At 40.6% G+C, this 16,960-nt stretch overlaps 1 protein-coding gene across 3 annotated transcripts in view; it reads left to right on the top strand.

Annotated features, from left to right (window-relative positions):
- Positions 1–16,960, top strand: part of MYO3B (myosin IIIB) — a 512,276-nt gene that overhangs the window by 30,718 nt on the left and 464,598 nt on the right. For all 3 annotated transcript variants that reach the window (XM_074399494.1, XM_074399493.1, XM_010352269.3), the window contains exons 4-6: positions 10,939–11,043; positions 11,288–11,387; positions 13,858–13,934. In XM_074399494.1, the coding sequence (XP_074255595.1) occupies positions 10,939–11,043; positions 11,288–11,387; positions 13,858–13,934 (282 nt within the window). The remainder of the gene's footprint in view (positions 1–10,938; positions 11,044–11,287; positions 11,388–13,857; positions 13,935–16,960) is intronic.

Below are 16,960 nucleotides of genomic sequence, written 5' to 3'. Positions count from 1 at the left end.
CACCCAGCATTTAATTTAAAATTTCTCTCAGTGCTATTTTAATAGCATACTTGCAATTCAAGAAAGCCCGTGCTTCCCTGCGTGAGATGTGAGCCAGGCTGGGGAGTGGTCCTGAGGAAGGCGCCATCACGCTTTGCATCCCTATTATTGCTTTTGCTTTACAGGAGCAAACGATTGATATTTTCATAATTCTCACAGTTTACGTAGACTATGTCTCTTCTTCACCTTTCACATGTGGCTGGTCAGAAATTCCATTCATTTCTATCTCAAAAAAAGTCTCCCAAATCTCTCCCTTCCTTTTATCCTCATACTTTTTGACCCTGCCTCCCTTGATTATCTCAGTATCTTCTAATGGATACTCTAGCTCTTGGTGTTGTCTTCGGTCCATCCTCCAATCTGCTGACCAAGTCACTTTTCTAGAATGCAGATTAGAACGTTGAGACCTCCTGCCTAAAATCTGTTAAGAGTTTACCTTTTTTTATCTAGTGATATATCACAGTGTAATGTATGTATTATAGAACAATAAAGCCCATGCTTCTTAGCAGGACATACCTATCATTCCCTGTCATCTGCCTTCCTTTTTCATCTCCCAGCCCCAGAATCTGTCACCCTTTGTCCCAATAGTAGTAGCGTATTTAGAACTCATTACACACATGTACACTCCCCCTCATTCTTTCATGCCCCCTCCATTTGCACAAGATGTCTCCATGTTCCTGTTCACAGAATGTTCTTTCCCTTCCTGTCAATCTGCCAAAAATCCATTTGTCCTTCAAACTCATCGTAAATGTTACATCCTCTGGGAAGCTTTCCTAGACTGTCCCCTTTGCTCTCCCTCAGCAGAGTTCACCCTCCCTTCTTTGGGGCCACCACACTTTCTTAGGCACAGCTCTGCTTCCACATTCCACACTGTGATGACTTATGTGTCCATTGCTGGGCAGTGAGCTCTTGGAGGCTAGATAGAGATTGTGTCACATTCATGATTGAGTAAAAGGTAATAAACTGGGCAGTCACAAACTATTGAGAACAAAGAGGTGACTTTCTTCTCAATAACTGAACTAAACTTGGTTCTTGAGCCCCCAGCCTGACTAAAGGAGGCAACTGATTCTAACCCATTTTGTTACACTTAAGTCCAGTTAAGTAACTTCCTTGTGGAGTGGCATATTCCAGTATTTATGTCCAATTTTCACTGTCCAGTCAAAACTTAGTCATTTGGATAAGTACTCAGTTTTTCAGGGCCCCGTATGGTGGCATTTGCTTTGCAAATATCCCGATAGTTAAACCATTATCTAGGGTACAAGGCAGTCAGGCAAGTAAAGAAAAGGTTAAAACTTTTTCTTAAAGAAAGAGTCATAAAAAAGTTAAAAGCAGGAACCAGTTGCTGGCAGGGGGTCACTGGTTCTAGCAGCACTGCATAGCTTTAGGCCCAAACGATATTGTGGTTGATATTAGAAACTGATCATTCATCTTTAAGTTCCTTTTTCAGGATAGCTCGACTGCCTCCAGTAGGAAACTGTGTTTGGGATCAAACTCACCGTATAGTGAGACTCACGCCTTTTGGGGGTCTCACATGGGAATGTTCCCCACAAAACCCCATCTCTACAAGAGTAAAACAGTTAGCTGAGAGTGGTGGCATGCACATGTAGTCCCAGCTATTCGAAGGCTGAAGTGGCAGGTTGGCTTGAGACTGGGAGGCAGAAGTTGCAGTGAGCTGAGATTGAGCCACTGCACTCCTGCTTGGGCAACAGAACCAGACCCTGACTCAAAAGCAAAAATGAAAACAAAGAGCCAGACTCTGTCTCAACAAAAAAAGAAAAAGAAAAAAGAAAGGAAAGTCATTTGATTTAAGCAACCACAATGCAGGGGGTCACCTGCTATTCACTAGTTAATTATTTCCCAAATTGCAGATATAGTGCCAAAAGGAAACCTAGGGTTTTAAAGTAAGGATTTTACCTTGATAAGGTCAATGATAGTGTTGCAGAACTTTTTCCTTAGTTCAGCTAAAACCAGGTTCTTGTCACACGACCAGGAAAGATCAGGCTCATGGACACACAGAAGGGTGAGGAGCAGAATTTACTTGGCAAAAAGGAAAAAAAGAAAAAGAAAAGTGAGATGGAGCCCTGCTAACAGGCCCTCTACCTCACCAATTGATTCCCAGGTCACCACATGAGCTGAAGAGAGTAGACTCTTCCCCTGCATAAGGTGTGAATTTCCCATGGCTGTGGCTCCCGCCATTTTCCCCAGTGTGTGTGTTGGCTCCAGTCTGCTGTGGGCAGGGTCCCTCATCTTCAGGCAAGTCCTGGGCAGGTTCCCTCATCTGCACAAAAGTAACTGATATAAACACTTGTGGGATGGGTGAGATATTCTCCAGGGATCCCTTTTATTTGCCTAGGTATTTGGCTGTCTCACTCCCTCATGGGAAGGAGTCCACCTAACTGCCATTAGAATAAGGCTAAGGATAAGGGTAAGGATGAGACCCCTCTTAACTGGTTCCTGCTGGCAGGGGGTGCTGTTTTGGGAAAACAGCAGTCACTTCTCCAGAGGCTCCAGTTAAGGGTCCCCAGCCACAGTGGCCATCATCTGAGGCCCCAGTTGCATGACCATTTGGAGTCTGATGACATGAAGGGGAGAAGAGACAAACTGCGTTATTAGAAAACATATATTAAAAGGAAACTGCAGAGCTGGGCCGGCGGGTGGGGGCAGTAAGGGATGGCTCAGAAATCCTGAGGCCTTTTATGTTTGCACAGGAAGAATGAAGCCAAAAGCTCAGCACATCAGGCTTTTGGATTCCTTTTCCCTGAGCCCAATCCTAAGCCAACCAGTCTAAGGTTTGGGAAATTAACTCTTCCTAGTTTGGAGGATGTGTCTGAGGGGAGTGTCCCATAGTACAGTGGCACAATTACCTATCAGTGAAGAGAGGACAAAGGAAGAGAAAGAGGGGGGAAGGCTTTTTTTCCTCAAAGGATTTCTAGGGGTTCAGGATACATTCAAAAGGGGTACAGATTGAAGACAAATGGCTACTCTTCTTGAAAGAGGAGAGCAAAGCATCCCTGGTTCCCTTCTCTTCCTAGCAAATACCTGGGGTAAGTGAGGGAGAGAAAATGAAGCATTCTTCTTTCTTTCCTCCATTCTTGTCCGAAGTCCCAGTGACCACAATGGGGTATTACCCATGGTGTCAAAGCAGCTTTCACCCTTGTTAAAAGAGGATCCAGGGGATGGGAGTATCCCCCTATCTCCTCTGCTGTCAGTAGCCTTTGAATTCCCTAGACTTCATTTATGCCATAAATAGTAGCATGATATTGATCCATGAAATGGGAAGCTTGGATTAATTGGCAGGAATCAGTCATGCTCACTTGTGCTGTATCCTTTTAACTATTAGCATCTACCTCTGGATCCTTCAAATTCAGTTTTCTTTCCTAGGGCTTTGACCTGAAGCTTGGAAATGAGTTTGGGACAAAAACATGCCTCAGAGAGCAGGTGTTGCATGGACTCCTTATCATAAGCCAAATGCCAAGGTGAAGCTGTGGAATTGGGTCATCCCCAACAAGGGAGAAAAAAGGATGTCTTATGACATGCCCAGTTAACTGGTGGCTATAGTTATGCTTGCTAAGATCTGGGTGCATGAGGCTTGGCTTTGGCTAACTCCCTTGGTCTTACTTTCCCAAAAAGGAAACCCCTGGGTGTGGGCACCCTATTTATTCCCACCACCTGGAAGGATTTACAGGATAATTGCTCAGAACTAGAATTTTGATCTAGGTTTTTACCTCACCCATCCCTTTTATTTTTTCTGAGCTGCAACTGGGGATTCCTGGTTGCTTCATAAGCACAAGCAGGGTTAGTCTAAAATGTAGACAAAAACTAAAAAACAGTCTGGGCATGGTGGCTCACGCCTGTAATCCCAGCACTTTGGGAGGCCAAGGTGGGCAGATCACCTGAGGTCGGGAGTTCGAGACCAGCCTGACCAACATTGGTGAAACCCCGTCTCTAATAAAAATACAAAATTAGGTGAATGTGGTGGTGCATGCCTGTAATCCCATCTACTCGGGAGGCTGAGGCAGGAGAATTGCTTGAACTCGCGAGGCAGAGGTTGCGGTGAGCCAAGATTATGCCATTGCACTCCAGCCTGGGCAAGAAGAGCAAAACTCCATTTCAAAAACAAAACAAAACAAAACAAAACAAAAAAAACTTAAAAACAACTAATGAGTCTAGAATTTAATGACAAATGTATGATAAGTTTTGAAACATAATTTCTCTCTCTCCAGTCCTCATTTTTTTGTTTAAAAAAAAAAAAACCCGTGATAGGACTGAGTTGTTTGCAAAATAGACTTTAGTCTTATACTGGATACTAGTGCAGCAATAATAATTGTTTCTACATAGACCTTTTAGATTGGCTTTGATGGAACTCTGTTCCACAAGGAATTTCAGATTAGACCTTTTAAAGCCAAGCACAGCCATGGGTTTATATCCTCAAATACCTGTGAGTTGGGTGATCCTCTCCTCTTGAGGTCCCAAGATAAACTTAGAGCACCTAGGCCTGTCAGAAAGTGACATTCTTTACTTACCACAGGTCCAGAACTCTATACAGGTACTGCATAGAAAAGGGTATGGGGCCAGTTTTCCCAAGGGGCTTTTATCGGCTCTGCAAGTCAAGCTTGACTACTTAAAGCTATATCCTTCCAGTCAAAGCCTTGGTAAAACAGTTTTTCCAGTATCTCCAGTTGCCTCCTATTGCAAAAGAAAGTCAGTTCTTATTGCACTGATACAATCAACTACATTGCTATAAGAATATTCACAGCTAGTTTCCAAATTCTGGAGAAGCCAGGCAGATATATATATATATATATATATATATATATATATATATATATGCTCCAAATTTTGTTCACAGGAGTATACCTCACTGAGTCATTAAAGGCTATAAATAGTTCAAAATACGTTTCCTTGACTGTGAAAAACAAAACAAGGATCAGCAATATTCCAAGCAAAAGTCAAAAAGATTGCTTCAGTTTTCTGAGTTCAGTCCATTTAGTTAACTCTTGCTTTGTTTGGTATTTGTGAACATTTCAGCTCTTCATGAGTCCTGTACTTTTTTACTTTTTTCCAATGTCACAATCTCCAAAGTTATCAGAACCTGTATTTGAGAGCACCTGACAGAGTCGTGTAGCACCTGTCAGAGTCATTTATTATAAACTGTCTTTGGAAAAGGACCAAAACAAGACAACAATTGTTGGGATTAACAGAATTGTCCAGGGTAGTTACAGAAACACAATTCACAAAGAAGTTTGGTTATTTCTGTGGTTTACAATAACATAACAACCTTGATTATGATTGATAGCATATACATTAGACATTAGCATTTTAGAAATCCCATACAATTTTGGAACATACATTAGTATTATTCATCAAAATATAACCTAAAAAGATTGAATACCATTTTGGCAATTCCATGTAACCAAACATGCCAAATGATCTCTTTTACCCCTCCTTTGCTCCAGGTGCTCTCTGTAGCATCCAAAAGCTGGACATTGGGAAAGAAAATTTTGAAACTGAAGTTTGACTTTGAGAAGGCTGTTAAATATATTCGTGGTTTAAAACAATGAAATAGAGTTCCAGATTACCATAAGTTATTGATTTTGACAAACAATGACTGAGAAATTTTAAAAAGCAAAAATCTTTTATAACCCTTTACAAATTTTGCTAAAGAGCAGATTAGTGCCTTAAGAGTACCTTGTTGTGCTTTTATTTCAATGCTCAGTTTACAGAAAAACCATATACCCTTTTGAATTTAGTCAAAATGTTCACATACTGAATTTTTTCAAGATTAATTTTTACAGTCCTTCCATCATTTGTTTAAACCATCAGCTTTATCTTATCTAATTCAAAACAATACTTTAACCCTAGGCAAGAATTTACATTTCCATGCCTTTTTATAATCTTTTATGAAAAACACATCTTACTGTTCTTACATACCTTGCATATAAATCTATTTCTAGTAGTTTCAATTACTACATTTCTAGTAGTTTCAATTCTAGTGGTAACCCCTAGCAATTTTAACTTTAATGGAAAACCTGGTAGGTTGTTTTTAATTATGTGCTAGGTTCAGCCAAGATTTGACTCCTTCCAACATAATTAAGGGTGTGGTTAATTCCATATGTCCCCAGGCCTTATCAATTGTGAAGCTGGCAAGTTGAAAAGTTCTTAAAAACCAAAAAGGCAGCTTATAACCTTAAAACATTTAGCAAACCTAGTATCTGACCTGCATAATTAAGTTCACCTATCTACATTTGGACAACACCTGCCTTTTACCAATAGTCTTTAAGGCTATTTTTATTTCTCAAAGTCACATGAACTAAAAGGTACCATAGCTTTTATGTTCCCTTTAAAAAAAAATTGGATCCAAGCACCTGTCTTCCATTAAACCAATTAATTAGAGCTCTTTTTTTTATAGACATCACGCATAGAACACATGTAACTACACAGACAGGTGGAAGAAAACCCAGCAGCCATGATTTTCATTTGCCTAACTCCTGTTTGGTTCATGGGCCTCCAGGTGGAGCTCTTTAAGAGGCAGGACAAAGAAAACATGCAGCTTTTAAGGCCTAATAAACAGACATGACTGAGAGGAAAAAACAGATTTTGAGAGGGATCTATCTACTTTTACTTCCTGGGGTTCCACGAGAAAAACAGGATTCTTCCCAAAACAGAGTGGCATCTTATCTGTTTTTTCCAAGGAGTCCCATGCCCCAGGAGTTATCTTAGGGCCTGTCGTGCATGCATTGAGAGAAGGGCAAGGCAAAATGGAGAAAAATAACTCAGGAAAAGCCTTTTTACAGTAAACCAAGATCCTAAAGGAGGAAAATGCATAAAGGTCTTTTAAATATACCATAATTTGGACATCCACATTTAATTAAGCTGAGCACTCTCTAAGAAAATTCTTTTAACTTGCTTATTACCTGATTTTAGTGACGCCAAGAAACTGGTATTTCTGGTTTTCAAACTTTACCAAAGCTAACCTCACAGGTGAAACCAGCAAGGCTCACTTAAGTTTATGATTTCACTGTGAGTGTATGTGGTATTTTTGAAGGAGGTAAGGGTAAGCAGTTCTTACAAAATTTAGAACCTTTGAAGGTATCCCAGAGAAAGGAATATTTAAGAAAAAGACTAGAAGTTGTTCCTGGTGGGGAAGAGAGTCAGCAAACGGTAAAAGTCACGCAGATATTAACTGGAAAGTACTCATTTCCTAAGCTAAGATTGAACCTGGGCATCACTGTGAAATGAAAGAACAAAAACATTGCCATATCCTTATAGGTCAGGTTCACAAGCATGTAAAACAAGATGGAGGCCTGCAGCCACGTTTGCTGTTGACCATACAGGAAGTCATGAAAAGCACACCAGATTGGCTACAGCTTTAGACCAACCTCACAAATCCTTTTTCATAATTAAAACTTCACAGAAAATACAGACACTGATAATTGGGGTCTCTGCCTGGTAAATGTTTTCTGAAACAAAGGAAAAAAAAGCTGGCTGGGCATGGTGGCTCCTGCCTGTAACCCCAGCACTTTGGGAGGCCGAGGCAGGCAGATCACCCAAGGTCAGGAGTTCGAGACCAGGCTGACCAACGTGGAGAAACCCCATCTCTACTGAAAATATAAAATTGGCCAGGTGTGGTGGTGCTATCTGTAATACCAGCTAATACTAGCTACTCAGGAGGTTGAGGCAGGAGAATTGCTTGAACCCAGGAGGTTGCCATGAGCCAAGATCATGCCACTGCATTCCAGTCTGTGCCACAAGAGCAAAGCTCTATCTCCAAAAAAAAAAAAAAAAAAAAAAAAAGCCTTGGGGAAGAATCTGTTATTTTTATACCAATGGGTTTCTCCAATAGGGAGAGGAACTTAAGAGGGGAGCAGGGGAGCCACCAGTTTGCTTGTTTAGTCAACATTCCTGAACCCCAGGAATGACATGGTAGGGGGTGTTGGAAATGGGTTCTTAGTGTTGCAAAAAGAATCGGCACTGAGACAAAGGATCTCTCAGCAAGGCCAGTTTTACTTTCTGCAGAAAATGGTGTCGCTCGATAGCAGTCTTGCCACAAGCACACACCTGGACAAAGGAGACAGGATTATTTATAACCTGACGCATCTACTCTGCTGCTGTGTCTGGTTTCCATTGGCCGGAATGGGACATCACATTCTATACTTGACCCGATTGGCTAACAGCTTGAGACTTTCCTAAGTAGGCTGGCCAAAGAGAGAACAAGGGGGAAAACAAAAAGAGATGATCACTAGATGATCAGGGAAGTGCTTCCAAACGAGGAACGGCATGACCGATGGGCTGCAACTTGCCCAGGCCTGTCTAGGCATGCCTGAGTGGGCTAAAGCAGCTAGCTGGACTAGAGTATAGGGGCCAATAATGGATAGATAATTTTGGAGTGACAAATTACCATCTTTTCCGACCTTAAGATGGAAACTTTGAGAGGAATTTCTGTACTTCTCTCAGGGCATACTTTCGTCTACCCTCAGAAGAAGTCCAAGGACAAAAAGGCCTAGAAGCAAAAAGAAAAAATATTTTTTTGGTTTGCAAGTTACTCACCTTTCCTCAAGCCCCACGTCTGGATGCCAAAAATGTTACAGAACTTTCTCTTTAGTTCAGCTAAAATGGGGTTCTTTTCTGGTCACGTGACCAGGAAAGCTCAGGCTGGTGGACACATAAAAGGGAAAGGAGTGGAATTTATTGGGAGAAAAGAGGAAAAAAAAAAAAACAAAAAACTCAGCAAAGTGAGATGGAGTCCTGCTAACAGGCCCTCTACCTCACAGATTGATTCCCAGGTCACCATACTGTTAAGCACACTCTAAATGAAGAGACCGCTTAAATAGGCTTTGAACAACAAGGCTTGTTTATCCACCCAGGTACAAGCAGGCTGAGTCCAAAAAGGGAGTCAGCAGTGGGTGGTGGGATAGGAGCTGGTTTTATAGGTTCAGGGTAGGCAGTGGAAAGTTATAGTTCAGGGCAGTTTTCTCAAGCCAGGGGGGTTGTCACAGGGTCCAATGTCACAAGGTGGGCCCATCAGTTGAGGCAGGGATGATGGCAGAATGTTGCTGGTTGGTTAATCAGGCACTGCAGGAGCTAGCTGTTCTTCTTTTGCGTTTTCCTGTTACCACAGAGTTTCTGGCTCCGGGAGGCCATCTGGAGGTGTACATGCAGGTCACAGGGGTCACCGTAGCTTGACTATGGTGTAGTCCGTGGTGCAGTGAATTCACAGGACTTTGCTCTCACGAGCTAAAAAGAGCAGGCTCCTTCCATGCATAAGGCATGAATTCCCCATGGCTCCACCCATTTCCCTCAGTTAGTATGTCAGCATCCAGTCTGCTCTGGGCATGCCCAGACAAGCCCTGGGCAGGTTCCCTCATCTGCAAAAGCATCTGATGTAAACACTTGTGGGGCAGGTCAGAGATTCTCTGGGGACCCCTTTTTATCTGCCTAGGCATTTGGCTATATCAGTAGCTTTTAGGATCTGGTAAAAGCTCTGAATTTTCTCCCCAGCAAACTGCAAGATGCATATGTGGCATGCGGCCTACAATTTCAGGGTATTTCCATGCTCTGCTCAAAACGGTTAAGAACTCTTGATTTAGGATGGCTTATAGCAAATCCAAATGTGGGAAGTAAAAAAGTTTCTTTGTTCCAAGCATCTGTTTCCAAAGGATTTCCAAAGGTAACCCTTATTAACTGCAAAAGTCCCATTATTGACTTCTGCAGTTAATAAGGGTTACCTTTGGAAATCCTTAAGTTCTGAAAAAGTATAATGTGACTGCTTTATGTACTCAAACTTCAGTAAGATACACTATATTACAAATAACAGATATGCAAAATAAAATCTTGTAGTGTTTTTATTTACAGACAAAAAAGAGAGAAGAGCATAAAGTTGCTGAAAGCCTAAAATTGAACATGAAAAGGTTAATAAATGCATATATGATGCAACTTCACTCCATAAACTTTATCTGCAATGGCAACTCTAGAAAGATCTGGTTAGGCTTTTGATACCTGCTGGCACTGCAGAAATCACGAAAATTTGTTCTCTCTCAAATATCAAGGGCATCCATCTTGTCTCTCCTGGTTTTTCCTTATCCTCAAATACACATTAAGAAAATAGACAATATTCACATAAAATATCTAATAAGTTGCCATGATTACTTACATGCCTTTTCTTTCAAATTTCTAAACAAGGTGCTTTATGTTGAAAAAAAAAAATGTGCGCTTTCAATGAAGAGACCTTCCAAACAGGCTTTGTGTGAGCAACATGGCTGTTTATTCACCTGGGTGCAGGTGGGCTAAGGCCGATAAGGGCATTAGCAAAGGGCAGTGGGATAGGAGTGGTTTCTATAGGTTTGGATAGTTTTTTTGGGGGTGGGGGTGTTGCAGAGTAAGTTCAGTTACAGTGGTGGGGGGTAGGGGCAAGGAGTATACAAGTTCAGTTACAATGGCAGGGTTGGGTGAGAGGTATTTACATTATCGTAAGAACAGTTAAGGTGGCAGGGTTGGGTGAGGGGCTTGTGGGAAGCTCTGCTGGGAGATCAGGGACAATGGCGAACGCAGGCAGGGGGTGGGAGACTTCAGCCGGAGCAAGCAGGACTTCAGACTTTCAGGCTCCAGGCTTTCATATGGAGACCTGACACTTTATATTTTATTTTTTATTTTATACTTGGCAATTAAAAAGTTAGCATTCTGGACATGCACTTTCACTCATAAATCATCACCTCCAAGAAAAAATACATATACAAAAAATTAAATATGACTGGGTAATGGAAATTTGAAGTCTGATTATTCCAACCTGGAGTTTTGTGATCTGCAAATTTACTACTTTGAATCGGTATCAGGTGGCTTTTCTTTTTAATTTCTTTTTTCGTTTTTTTAATATGTGGTCTCCTGCTCTCTCACCTCTTCTCGCAGCTGTGTAATGGGGGCTCAGTCACTGAGCTTGTCAAAGGTCTACTCAGATGTGGCCAGCGGCTGGATGAAGCAATGATCTCATACATCTTGTACGGGGCCCTCTTGGTAAGAACATCCATCAAACTGGGTATGACAGCACAGGGGATGTTTGTCCATTGCTTGGGTCCTTGTTACATATTAACAATGGGGAAACTGTTCTATGATATGCAAGGAATATTAAAAGCCGGAAGGTGTAGCCAAATGTAGACTTTCACGAGCGTTTTCAGTAGTAGGGTAATTGCTTTAAGATAAGCATGTAAATTTCCCCTTTCTCTTTCCTGTTGTTTGGTGGTGGTGGGATGCCATACAGGGCCTTCAGCATTTGCACAACAACCGAATCATCCACCGTGATGTGAAGGGGAATAACATTCTTCTGACAACAGAAGGAGGAGTTAAGCTCGTTGACTTTGGTAATGACTGCTTGTCGTTTGTTTTCTTGATGTGTGCAGTTTAGCCAAAGGGGACAATTTATTGCAATCTCAGAAGACTGGGGCCTCTCTGCTACACCACAGGCTGAGGGACTTTTCCAGTCAAACACAGGCTGGAGGGGGTGGGGGTTCCAGATGGATCACCCTAGGAGATGCTGTTTGTTAATCTATTTTCAGCTTTAGAAGCAATTTTATTAAAGATCGAAAATAAAAGTGTTTCAAAAGAAGAACTTGAAAAACTTTTTGGTTTTCTGCTAAGAATTTCATATCTCAGGGCAATTGTGTATAATTTACATTTTGTCATTTCTTCTTTTGCATATGAAAAGAGAAAGCAGTTTGGTCTTTCAAATGACTTTCACTAGCCTTAGGCATACTTATTCCCAGTGAGTAGGAGGTAAAATAGTCCTGTGGGCCTGAGAGCTAACATCCTTTTAAATTGTGTTTGTTGCTGTTACATGTGAATCTGGTTGAACTGGAAACATTAACGGGAAATGGAAGTGCAAGCGGAAATGCAGGGCAATATCACCTAAGGCCAGAGAACTATTAGATATCTCCTTGTAATATCATATATTGATATTCACAATATAACAAACCATTTGGTTTTTTTTTTTTTTAAATTTATTGAAGGTTTAGTTTTCTAAACAAGTTCTACAATAGTTCTTCAGTCATTATAAATAATGAGAAAACATTTCCAAAAACACTTTAAAAACGTCAGTGTCATTATAGTAAAAAACGAGATTAATGATTTTTGAATATTTATTGTTGTATTGCTAAGAAAGAGTTCAGTATAAACATGTATCAGTTTATCATTTACTTAGAAGAAATTACTTAAATGAAGTTGCTTTGGACATACTGATCTATTTTTACTGAAACGCAGCAAAGAAAAATAGCAGAGGGAGTATTTTGTTTAAGTCTTATGCGCCTCTTTATAAGGAATGATGTAACTCGAATAATATGGTATGTGTATAACATTAGAGATTTTTTTCTACCTGATTCTGGGGGCAGTAAATATGTTGTGAGGGGAAACAGACTGGAAGGATGAGAATGGGATGGGAATTGATGCTGCTTACTCACTAGCTTTGCGATTTGACATAGAGTAAATAAATGTTCCTAATCTTTCCATTAGAAGGTACTGAACTTTCAGTGGCTGCAAAAGAAATTTCTAGAAATTAAAACCAGAAAGGTATAGTTGTTTTTACCAAAATCGTGGTGGAGGACTTGGTGAAATGGGAAATTATCCATGGCCAATGGAATTTAAAGAGCTGCTTGGCTCTCTAATAAAGAGAATGTCTGCACCTAACACAATAGTCATCCCCCCACACAAAACAACCCATGGAACTTTGGCAAATCTATGCTGATGTTTCAAAGGTGTGTCCTTTGCTAAGAAGGCACAGTGTTCAGTTTCTAAGTTTTTGTCATCAATGACATTAGTGACAACGCTTGTCCTTCTCTTAAGGGCTATTTGAGACTTCTGTGTGGTATAAAAGAATATCTTACATGTGTAAAATGCTTTGCAATTTATAAATCATTTTCACATTTGTTCTCCTATTTGGTCTTAAGAAGAACCCTCTGTTGTAGATGTGACTGTTGTGATTATCCCTAGTTTGAAGATGAAAAAACTGAGGCTCAAAGGTGAAGCAATCACATAATTAGTAAAAAGCTTACTTGGGATGGAAAACATCGACTCTCAATCCAGTGTACCTGTACTCCCTCGTGATATGAAGAAGAGAGCTGGTTAAAGGACACTGGAGTTACATTAAAATTCAGGTCCTCGACATTGAGCCCCAGATAATATTATTAGTCATTTTCTTTTTCCATTTGACAAACACAGCTTTCTTGCCAGGTTTCCAGGCTTCTAGGCAAGGTAAGACACTGAAATCTTTTTATGTCTACAATGATGCTCTCTTAATGAAGCACCTTATTAAGAAAGAAATTATGTGAAATAATTTGGAAATACAATAGGATGATATTTTGGATTGATCCTAGTCGTTTATATTTTTCTTTTGATTTTTGCAGCAATACGGGCAGAGATGTCCATTAGAAAAAAATATATATCCTAATGCCTTAAATAGAGTGATAGATGCTCCAGAGTCGTAGTTTACCAACTATAGCTAGTAGGCTGAATATGACCCGCCTCCTGTTTTCATATGGCCTATGAAGTAGGAGTGATTGGGGGAAAAAAACAAACTATTTTGTGACGTGGAAATTACACGAAATTAAAATTTCAGCATCTATAAATAAACTTTTATTGGAATGCAGCCACATTCATTCATTTATGTGTTTACTATGGCTGCTTTTGTACTATGGCAGCAGAGTTGAGTAGTTGTGACAGAGACCATATGGCCTACAAAGCCTAAAATATTTATTTGGCCCTTTATGGAAAAAGCCTGCCAATCCCTGGTCTAGTGTCATATTTTGCTCACTTTTGAATTCTGATATCTTTTTCCCATAGGTGTTTCAGCTCAACTCACCAGTACCCGTCTACGGAGAAACACATCCGTTGGCACCCCATTCTGGATGGCCCCTGAGGTAAGCTGGAAATACCTGGTTCTTGCTTTGCACTTGTTGAATGCTTTGGTACTATGCCTTTTTCATGGATAAGTCATGTGTTGTCTAGAATTTTTAGGGAGAAGAAAGCTCTTTATCCTCATTGAACTACAAGAGTTCTAGTTTGGTAAGTGATGCTGATAAGGTGTAATCTCAGAAAAGCAGGATTAAGTCACAGCTATCCCATAAGGTACCTTTGTACAATTAGAAGAAGGTGTCCCTCCAGAAGATGCAGCTCTCTCCAAGGGTCATGGCTTGGCAAATTCATCCAGCCCTTGTATAAATTAGAAAAAGTCAATTTCCCTGGACAGACACAGCCCTAAAGGTACATGGCTTGGTGAAGAGCCAGATTTCGGCACCAACTGGCCTGCAGATCTACCTGCAGTGGCCCTGGTTGCTTTTTGTTATCAGATACATAGCAACTTACCTTGTGTATTTTGTTGGCTCTCTGTAGTAAAACACGAGATTTATTCCTAATTTAGGTCTGTTATTATCACAGAACTCTCTGGAAAATGACACATTAGAAGTCCGGGGAAACTTCCAGCTAGACGAGGCATGCCCTGAAACACTAGTACAGTTTAGTTTTTCAGGTCATTTAATTCCAGAGGATGCTGACCTTTGTCTGAGGGTAGCTTTTTGGATTAAACAAATGGGTTATTTTAACAAAAAGACTCAGATGGTCACCTCCTTAGATGTCTTTCCGTCTCTGCATGGTGCTATTTCCTCTGTGTGACTGCCAAAGTGGTCTCCTAACAAAGCAACTGGTTCACATTAATCTCTGCTTAAATTTCACTACCCCCTCCCCCCCCCCATCATTTTTTGCCCTTTCTTTCATGCTTGGGTAATGGACAGGCCTACTCAAAAGAAAAAGGAAAATGCTACAGATTCCAGTGTTTGCTTAAATCTTAAATATTTCTTAAACAGGTTTTACAAAACATGAAATTAGATATAAACTTTTTGTCATTTTTATTTGTAGAAGTGTAAAACCAAACAGAAAAAACGTGTTTTGAAAAAGCTATTACACAAAGCCAGTAACATTCAAGCAAGCAACTTGAATTTTATGAGACAAATGATACTGTTTTGTGAATCTCAATTGTCCTTTGCAATGTGATTATGTTTCAGGACACAATAGCATGGATTATTTTGAGTCTGGCACACCTACAACCACATACCATGTGGCGACTTAGTTCTCCTACTACTTTATTCCATTTCAGCTAGCATAATCTCTTTGTTCAGACAACATCTCCCTTGATCTCCTACTGTTATGTCTCTGTTGGCTTGGTGCCAATGTCATAGTAAACATAATATGGACACTGTGTGACAAATTGTCATCCAGATGATCTAGAATGTTTTTACTCCTAATTCTTCCATTATTATTATTAATACAATTATCATTGAAACAAAACTAAAACCATACAAAGTTTTCTAGGGCCTTTGTGAACCCTGCTTTGAGAAACACTGCAGGATAAAGTCAAAACTCCTTTGGATTGTGGAAAAAGCTCTTACTATTCCAGCCCCTATCTGTCCAGCCTTATTTCAGATTTCTTCCCCCAGTTTACTATTTCTTAAAGCCCCAAACAGCTGTGAACAACAGGTGACTCTCCAAATCCCTACGGATGTATCTTTCCTTTAAGCCCATGGTGTACTATGGCATCATCTGGAATGGCCCCAGGTCTCCAGGAAGTTTCTCCTCAACCAACAAGTCTCAAATGCTCACTCCCCTAGGAAACATTCCCTAATCCCTTGTCAACATTGAGGCTCCTATCCCTAAGTTTCCACCACTTCCTTACACTCTCCATTAATACAATATGACCACTGCATTGTAGTTGTTGGGAGGCAGGTCTCCCAGCTAGACTCAGTTCTGGCAGGGACTTGGATGCCTCAGCTCTTAATCTAGTGCTTGATACAGAGTAGATGCTTGAAAAAAAATCTGTTGGGCCAGGAACAGCGGCTCACACCTATAATCCCAGCAATTTGGAAGGCTCAGGCAGGCAGATCATTTGAGGTCAGGAGTTTGAGACCAGCCTGGCTAACATGGCAAAACCTCGTCTCTACTAAAAATACAAAAATTAGCTGAATGTGGTGGTGCACACTTGTATTCCCATCTACTTGGGAGGCTGAGGCAGGAGAATTGTTTGAACTGGAAGGTGGACGTTACAGTGAGCCGAGATGGCACCACTGCACTCCAGCCTGGGTGACAGAGTGAGACTCCATCTCAAAAAAAAAAAAAAAAAAAAAAAAATGTTGAATGAATGAATGCATTGGTAAAAAAGCCAAAGGGATAAGATGAGTTTGGAGGACAGTTTGAGAGGGCTTCACAACTATTGATATTAGCACATTTCTGTGTAGATTTAGATTGATCTGTTTTGAGAGGAAAGCATGACTAAGGTCAGTCAATAATATTTGTGGAGGCATAACATGAAGATGATATCCTTGTTCTAATCTAGAGAAAATTGGTATTTTCAAAATCACAAAATACAATTAACAGAAGCATTTTCTTGGCTTTGTACACTTACTATGAGGTGTTTGTGACTTTCCAACTTTAACTGGTTGAATAAAATATGTGGAGTGTTTCTATAGGGGGCAGTTTACGGTGAGCTGCTTTTTGCTCAGATTCCCTGGAAGTGGTTCCCCTGTTAGCTGGGAAATGCCAGCACTGATCCTGCATGTTGCAGTGGGTCAGTTAAGGAGTAAGCAGTTTAAGGTGTGTGCTGACCCTCACAGCACATTTCAGGAGTGAGTTCCTGATTGTTCAGGTGCAGGATTCTCTCAGGATATGTGATGTGTCCAGTATGCTCTGGGATCCAGACTGCAGTTCTTGGGAATCAGGCCTGCGCCATCCTCACATTTTTGTTTTCTAAATGGAGAGTTACTTTTTCCAACAAAGTCTCTTTTTGCTCCATAATCCTCCGTAAGAATGTCCAGAAGAACAACCTTCCATGTTTCAGTCCAGTTTAACATTTATATTGTCCATGTGAGCCATGTTTTGGGTCAAGAACAGTCCTTAA

Source organism: Saimiri boliviensis, chromosome 5 (assembly GCF_048565385.1).
Source record: "Saimiri boliviensis isolate mSaiBol1 chromosome 5, mSaiBol1.pri, whole genome shotgun sequence".
Taxonomy (NCBI): Eukaryota; Metazoa; Chordata; class Mammalia; order Primates; family Cebidae; genus Saimiri; species Saimiri boliviensis.
The sequence above is the reverse complement of the archived record's forward strand: the minus strand, read 5'-3'. Positions and strand labels throughout refer to the sequence as shown.